The 8875-nt window shown below is 35.7% G+C and overlaps 1 protein-coding gene across 2 annotated transcripts in view; it reads left to right on the top strand.

Annotated features, from left to right (window-relative positions):
• RALGPS2 (Ral GEF with PH domain and SH3 binding motif 2) overlaps positions 1-8875 on the top strand; it is a 156087-nt gene that overhangs the window by 115132 nt on the left and 32080 nt on the right. For both annotated transcript variants that reach the window (XM_035010709.1, XM_035010710.1), the window contains exons 9-10: positions 4887-5024; positions 6220-6310. In XM_035010709.1, the coding sequence (XP_034866600.1) occupies positions 4887-5024; positions 6220-6310 (229 nt within the window). The remainder of the gene's footprint in view (positions 1-4886; positions 5025-6219; positions 6311-8875) is intronic.

Here is an 8875-nt window from a genome sequence, read left to right as displayed (position 1 = left end):
AGGGTTTGAATCTAATTCCAAAGCATTATGCCACTGTCTCTCCTTGGGTTCTGTAATTACTGATTGCTGCTTCTAGGTAAAATTTGGGGAGCTTCTAATTCACGTTGTGCTTTCCCCTCCTTGTTGCCTTAGCTGTTTTTTCTTTCTGATAGATTCTACCATTGTCCCTTTGTTGATCGACACTCTTTATTTAAAGCCCAGTTTCAACCTCTTTCACAGAATCATTTTTTTAAATTCTGTGATATATGTAAGTATACCAGGGGTTGCAAACTCAAGGGCTACAACGACAAATGCTCACAAGAACAAGGGAGGTAATGTAAGTAAGTGAAATAAACCTGAAGTAAGATAGCAAAGGAAAATGAGAGTTAGGACAAACTGGCATCCTTAAGGTTAATACAGTGGGATCTGCACCCTTTTCAGCTGTACTTCATTGTTGCCAGATCTCCCCATTTTTTAGGAAGAGAAAGTCACTTAGATATTTCCTATGATATTTCCTGGTTTTAGAAACATTGGGACAGGGGCGCCTGGGTGGCTCAGTCGGTTAAGCGGCTGCCTTCGGCTCAGGTCATGTTACCAGGGTCCTGGGATCGAGCCCCACATAGGGCTCCCGGCTCGGCAGGAAGCCTGCTTCTCCCTTTGCCTGCTTTTACCCCTGCTTATGCTTCTTCTCTGTCTCTCTCTCGCTCTCTCTGTCAAATGAATAAATAAAATCTTAAAAAAAAAAAAAAAACAACAACATTGGGACAGATGGAATGCCAGCTTTTGGCTTCTGGTATGTGTTATGTAATACATTACTTGATCATTTAGTATTACTTGATCCTCTTGTATTCACTCTTGTATTCACTTGTATTCACTAATAGCTTAATCTGGGGGGAAAATACAAGATAGTAGTTTTCTCCTAAGCTTTTTTACTTGAGTGGTTTTGAACTTTCTAATTTTAACAATTAGTAATATCACTAACCAAGGTAAGAAGTTGGGATGTAAGGTGTTTTGAGACTAATAATGATTAGTTTGGCATGTTAAATTGAAAATTAAAGTTAATATTTCAGTTCTAAAGAGAGACTTGGAAAGTCATCGGCAATTAGGTGATGGTTGAGGCTACAGAAATAAGATAATCCAGAAAAAGTACATGCAGAGTGAGATTAATGGTAGAATCATGGAGAACACCAACTTCTAGGGAACATGAGGAAAAAGGAGAATGGAGGGGGTGTGGGAAGGTAGGAAGGTTCAAGCCAATAGAGCTGGTAAAGCCCCAAGGAACAAAGGGAATGATAAAAAATACTGCTGAGACACTAATAAGCAGCAGGAGGAGACCAAGAGAGATGTTTAAAGATTTAATAATGGGACGCCTGGGTGGCTCAGTCATTAAGACATTAGGACAGGGGTGCCTGGGTGCCTCAGTCAGTTAAGCACCTGCCTTCAGCTCAGGTCATGATCCCAGGGTACTGGGATAGAGCCCCGCATCGGGCTCCCTGCTTAGTGGAGAGTCTGCTTTTCCCTCTCTGCCACTCTCCCTGCTCATTCTCTCTCTCTGTTGAATAAATAAATAAAATCTTTAAAAAATAAAAGTAAAGATTTAATAATGAACAGGTCCCTCATACCTTTGCTAGAATAAGTTTCAGCAGCAAGATGCAGATTTCAGACTATATATTTTTTTTAAAGATTTTATTCATCTATTTGAGAGAGAGTGCACAAGCAGGGGGAGGGGCAGAGGCAGAGGGATAAGCCTGATGTGGGACTCGATCTCAGGACCCTGGGGTCATGAACTGAGCTGAAGGCAGGCGCTCAACCGACTGAGCCACTCAGGCACCCCAAATTTCAAACTATATAGTGGGTTGAAAAGTGTATAAAATTTAACTGCCAAGTGGATCGGTTTCTGCAATATATTAAGAACTTAGAAATCAATAAGAAAGAGACAACTCAGAGAAAAAATGGATAAAAGACATTTCATAGAAATACAAATGCATAACCTCATTACCAGTCAAGGAAATGAAACTTAAAACACAATATTATTTTATACCTCAAGATTGGCAAAAGTCAAGAAGACTGATATATCAAGTGTAGCACAAGTGTGGATCAGGAGAAACTTACATGCTATCAGTGGCAGTGTGAGTTGATAAAGCTTTAAAAAACAATGTAAAGTTGAACATTAATATACCATATAAATGCCATATATATATATATATATATATATATCTCCTAGGGAAATTCTTTTATATGTATCCCAGGAGATAATTTGTAAGAATGTCAATAGCAACATGGAGGGAGGGAAGAAGTAACTTAAAAGTCTGTCAAATGAGTAAGTAAATTGTGATACAGTTACATGTTAAGTTATTCTCAATATAAGGAATTACAGCTGATTTAACAATACAAATAACTCCTGGAAACAAAATGGTGAGACACAGCAATCACAGAAGGCCATATTTTTAAAAATTTAACAAACACCTATAAATTACTTATTGTGTACCTATGTTTACTGATGTTATCATTGAATTTAATCACACATGTATAAAATGTGATTTTTTTTAAAGCTCAAAAATAAGCAAGAGTAAATACATTGTACATATGTCTTGAAAAAAAAAGGAATAATCTTAAGTTTTGGAATAATGGTTAGTTACCTCTGGATGGGAGGCAGGGAGATGATACAGGAGACAAACAGTACTAGTGATGTACTTCTTAACTTACCTGGTCATTCACCAGTATTTATTATATTGTTTGATAACAGCCAATATTACATGGGTTAGAGTATACTTTTTTAAATGGTAAAATCATGATTCTTACACAAATACAAAATGAATACATGTCACGGTTTTATTTAAATCATTAAATTTATAAGGGAATCAGGAAGATACTGCAACCATTTCAGGAGAGAATTCAAAGTACCACACATACCAGATAGGCACTAAAGAATGCTAAAATGAATTCACACAGAGTTGCAACACTGGTCAGCTTCCATAGAGCATTATTAGATTTTACTGGACATAAGGCATTGGCATTTTTATGGACAGGAATTTGTATTATTACTAGTTTTCAAAAACTTACTGAGTTGTCAAATAGCTCAAAAAGCCCAGAAGACAGGACACCTGGTAATTTTTTTTGCCTATTTCAGAGTCTATCGTAATTTTTCCTGACACATGTACACTTTTATATGTGTCATATCTCATTAAAAAGAGATGAAGGATAAGATAAGTTAAGTGGACTCGTCTTGTTTCTCTTTCAAGGTGTTTGGGTTTTTTAATTTAATTTAATTTTATTATGTTAGTCACCATACAATATCAAGGTGTTTGTTACAGATAGAGGGGCAGGGGTCCTCTCTGGAGGAGGGATTCAGATTTGAACAGAGGGTTACCTTGATTTTGTTTTCTTCAGGAGAGGTGTAAAGGTTTGCATTGGCTCCAGGAGAGGAGCCCCTGGCGGGTGAGGGACAGGGGGGCTAACAGCAGGGGCTGTAAAGGAGGCTGTTGGGATTACATTCAAAGTCACAGTGTGTATTTGGAGAGGAGAAAGGGATTCTTCCTGCTCTGAGATTGAAGGAAAAGCAGCTAAGCTAAAGGTTCATTTGAAGTCACTATAAAAAAGAAGTTGAGAGTCTTTAAAGAAAAGGAAGTATTTATGATAGATGGTTTAGAGAATACCATTAAGATTTCCTGAATGGAAAAGGAATGAGTAAGATGAGGAAAAGGATTTTTAGGTTGTTTTAAGCACCTATTGTCAAAACACTGCACAGATTTTCATTTTCTTGGAGTGCAAAATAGAGCAACTACCTTAAATGAGTTTATAGTCATGAACAGATAAGATACAAGTACGAGAGTTTAAACATTATAAAGTCATAAAAATTACCAAGTGAATGGTACTATAGATACTGTATGAATTTATAACAGCATGTAGTAGAGAAACGAGGGCACAGGTGTACACTCTGAGCTCCAGCTCTATTACTAACAGTTCATAGCATTATCCTTTAATATCTGTGGACCTCAGATTCTTCACCTATAAAAAGAGGGAGTTAGACTAGACAGTTTCTAAATTCCTCTCTTGGAATCTATGAGAAAACTAAAGAACAGTTGACACTGACCTGGATATAAAATATAATTGGGATGGACAGATGAGTCTCAGAAACAGTCAAGATGAAAGAAATGGCATGAGAAAAAAAAAACATAGGGCTTTTGTGGAAGGCGGTGTATGTGGTACAGCAGTTGTGTTTTGTTTTGTTTTTTTTTGAGAGTTCATGAATGTGGGGTAATGAGGTAAAAAGTAGGAAAGTATATTTTTCTCTTTAACTGTAGTTGTCTTATACACTTCACATGTGTGGCCTTGCATATCTAGAACTGATAGTACCAAGTTATTTTGGAGGTTATGTTATTTTTGTTGGTACAGAGAAATGGGGCAGTGGGGTCGAGGCGGGAGGAATAGTTAACTTCAATTTGTAGTCACATACACGGTTTCAGAAATTTACCTGTCAGTCTTCAAAACAAGACAGTATACAAACACTTCATGTCTAATGCCATGTGAACTGTCCTAAAGCTAATCAGAGGTGCCTGGCTGGATCAGTCGGTAGAGCACATGACTCTCAGGGTTGTGAGTTCGAGCCCCCACGTTGGGTGTAGAGATCATAAATAAATAAACTTTAAAATATAAATAAATAAAAACAAAATGGAATCATAAGAGAACATTTACAAAAACATTATTTACATGTCTGACCCCAGATCCACGGAATTCTAGGCCTCAGTGATTATGTTTTAATAAGGCTGTGGTGTATTAAATAACAATAAATCCTAAATACAGCATATATTAAAATACAGCTATAAATTAGCTTTTTTTCTTCTTCATTTTATCATAGTCTTTCAAACTACAAGTAAAAAACACTCATTTATCTCATTTTGTTTCAGGTATCTATTTGTCAGATTTAACATACATTGATTCAGCATACCCATCAACTGGCAGCATTCTAGAAAATGAGCAAAGATCAAATTTGATGAATAACATCCTTCGAATAATTTCTGATTTACAGCAGTCCTGTGACTATGGTACGTTTCTGGGGAGTAATACTACACCATTACGCTGTGATTCTGTTGATTCATTTACCTGAATTGATAGCCATTTTTCACACAGCAGGGAACATCATCCTAATATAAAGGAAAATATGATTGTTTAATATTTAGCCTCCTGTTTGAGATCTTGCTTTTAAGGAATTAAAGTATGTCATATTTAAAATTTTAAGTTTTATCTTTTGCTCTTTTTGTAGCCACTTTGCTAACATAATTTATAAAATTATTTTCTGTTATCTTCCATCTCACTTGATATCCCTGATCTGTTATGTGAATAGTTCTTATATTATTCAGTTAGGGAAGGAGCTAAGACCTGTGATCCTTGTAACAACTGACTAGCTTTCTTCGGTTCATTATTGAATAAATAACCAATTTTTTGTTCAAGGGGTATTTTATGGAAACACATATGTAGAAAGTGCTTACACAAGCCCAGATGATGAGCAAAGGGGATGCATTTTTTTTTAAATGTTTTATAATGTTTGAATGCTTTCAGTTTGAAAGGGAATAAAGATACCCTTATTGGTATATACTTTTAAACAGTGAGTTTACATTATCCAATTTATTTAAAATAGATTTGTCTTGGGGCGCCTGGGTGGCTCAGTCGTTAAGCGTCTGCCTTCAGCTCAGGTTACAACCCCAGGGTGCTGGGATCGAGCCCCACATAGGGCTCCCTGCTCTGCGGGAAGCCTGCTTCTCCCTCTCCCTCTGCCCCTGCTTGTTTTCCCTCTCTCGCTGTCTCTCTCTCTGGGTCAAATAAATAAATAAAATATTTTTTAAAAATAGATTTGTCTTAAAGCTATTTTATGTGCGTGTATACTTTTAAGAAAGCCTTAAAAACTTCCTAAAAGGGGGGGGGGGGGGGGCCGGGGGGGAAGTTTTTAAGATATGGGGGGTTTTTTAAAGGGGGGGGTTTGTTTTTTTTTTTTTTTTTTTTTTTTTTTTAATATATGATCTGAAAAGAAACCAGAGTATGTTTGGTGGTGGTGGTTGTTTTTTTTTTTAATCTATACAACCAACATGCAACTGTAATTTTTTAAATTACCATCAGTTTTACATTAAATAAAATCTACCTCAGTAGTGTCCTTCTAGAGTTAATTTAAATTTTGGTGCCATGATTTAAAATTCTGGTTAAAGATATACTGTGTCAGATAATTATTTGTCACATTTTGCCTAGATATCCCCATGTTGCCTCATGTCCAAAAATATCTGAACTCTGTTCAGTATATAGAAGAACTACAGAAGTTTGTGGAAGATGATAATTACAAGTAGGTTGGATCTTCAAAAGTGGTTTGTTTAACTGTCCTGTCTTCTACCCTTTTGTCCCCATGTGTTTAAACATTTGAATTTTACATCGTATCATGCAAATGCCTAATCCAGGTATATGTTTACAGTGGTTAAAGTATTTGTATTTCTTTTTATTTTTTTATGTATTTCTTTTTAATCACTTGATATGATTGAGACAATATACAAATACCTCATCTGTTCTTTTGTTTAAAAATATTTCACTTTTCTTGGGGCACCTGGGTGGCTCAGTTGGTTAAGCGACTTCCTTCGGCTCAGGTCATGATCCTGGAGTCCCTGGATTGAGTCCCGCATCGGGCTCCCTGCTCAGCAGGGAGCCTGCTTCTGCCTCTGACCCTCCCCCCTCTCATGTGCTCTCTCTGTCTCAAATAAATAAATAAAATCTTAAAAAAAAAAAAAAAAATTTCACTTTTCTCAAGTTGTTGAGAGCTGATGTTAGATCTAGTATAAATGTCTTCCTTTCTTTATATTCAAACATTGAATCTTTATGGAAATTCATAATTGAAAAATTAATGAAACTGTCTACAAATAGGAAATTACTCCTTTTGTAATGGTAATTTTGACACATCTTTGAATTTGTTTTTAATTGTTTTTGTGGATTGAGAGAATATTGAACCTTCTTACCTCTAGGGTAGAGACATGTCCAGCACCACACTTACCCCTTTCTCTATTATAGCAAGTCCTTTATTAAAGATTTTAAAAATCACTTTAAATTAAAAAAAAAAATTTTAAATAGCTTTTAAAATACAGCTGCCCATTTCCTTCTCCTTGACATCCACAATTCTGCCCAAGGTGGGAAGGATTTTTAAGTTTTTACCCTTTTTATTTTCAATGGTATACTGTACATCTTAACTGCAGGGGTTTTTTTTGTTTTTTGTTTTTGTTTTGTTTCTGGTTTTTTTGTTGTTTTGTTTTTCTTTTCAAAAGATGGGAGGATAAAGCTCTTATTTCTCTTGAGGCTTCTGATGCTTCTTGTGACTTCATTTGTTAATTGCCAATAAAAAATATTTTTGCTTAGCTTTATTATGCCAGTTATTCCCAAGCTTTCAAATTTAACTTTGTGTCTTTCACGAATATTTTTCTAATAAAAGGAACATACACATACTTAACGTTAAGAACTTTTCAAAGTGAGGGGCGCCTGGGTGGCTCACTTGGTTGAGCATCTGCCTTTGGCTCTGGTCCTGATCCCAGGGTTCTGGGATCGAGTTCCACATCGGGCTCTCTGCTAAATGGGAAGCCTGCTTCTTTCTCTCCCTCTGCCTCTCCCCCTGCTTGTGCTCTCTCTCTCTCTGTCAAATAAATAAATAAATAAAATCTTAAAAAAATAAAAAAAGCTTTAAAAAAAACTTAAAGTGAGAGACTAGGTTATTTTTCATTATTAATACAGTATATAATATTTTTCTTGTATGCTAGTGATGATCAACCTTCTTGTTCCATTTAAGTTTCAACAGTTTTTGAAGAATAAAGCTAGTACCAGTAAAAGGCTAGAAATTCTGGAAAATAACTAGAAATAACTTTTCTTTAAAGATTGAAGCTCTAGATAATATATATTAAATGTATCTAAAATTTTATTAATGTTTAAAAACACCTTTATTGGGGCACCTAGATGGCTCATTAGGCATCTGCCTTCGGCTTAGGTCATGATCCCAGGGTCCTGGGATTGGGTCCCACATCGGGCTCCCTGCTCAGGGGGGAGTCTGCTTCTCCCTCTACCTCTGCTCCCCCTGCTTGTGTGCACTCTCTCTCTCTCTTTCTAATAGATAAATAAAAATCTTTTTAAAAATAAAAATAAAAACACCTTTATTGCCATCTTTTTCCCCACACCATAATATTGCCACTTTATATTTCTCTATCAGTTTTTATTATATAAAAGGTTGTTACATAGTAGTTCATTTGAAAATGTATGAGCTTTTTAAGGCTGCAGTTTTTTCATAAATCTGTTGTTGCCCTAGGTTATGAGCTTCCTGAGTTTGATGGTCTGTATCTTATATTTACCACTGTTTCTTCCATCTAAGCTCTAATCACTGACATAGCACAAAACTCTCATGTTTTGTCCAGTGAGATACAGAAGATTATCTTAAAACTTAAAATATGATTGAGTAGTTAAAAATTTCTATATCTGGCTCAAACTTGTTGGATTTAAAAGAAGTTAAACTGTTCAATAGAAGTGAAGCCTAAGAAATTGTTGCACAGTTATAGAGGATGGTAAATTTTTATTGACTGTGGTGAAAGTAAAAGTGTTTATTTGAGCTAATTTTTACTTTGCTAAAAGGATATAGTAGCCAATTAAGCCATTAAGTCGTTTTAACTGTCTGTAAACCGATGTAAGATACCTTCATTTTTGAAGGAAAGCTGATGCTGTTGTACTGATTTTTGTTTTCATGAGTGGCTAGAACCAGAATAGCCTTCCCATTATATTCATTTTAACAAATACTTACTAAGCTTTTGCCATAGGTGAGTTATTGTGCTAGGTGCCAGGATTACAAAAACAAAATCTTGTTCTTGCCCTTAAGAAGCTCAGTCTCATA

This window comes from Mirounga leonina, unplaced genomic scaffold (assembly GCF_011800145.1).
Source record: "Mirounga leonina isolate KUSES-001 unplaced genomic scaffold, KU_Mleo_1.0 Mir_154, whole genome shotgun sequence".
In the NCBI taxonomy this organism is placed as follows: Eukaryota; Metazoa; Chordata; class Mammalia; order Carnivora; family Phocidae; genus Mirounga; species Mirounga leonina.
This window is presented reverse-complemented; position numbering and strand designations above follow the sequence as displayed.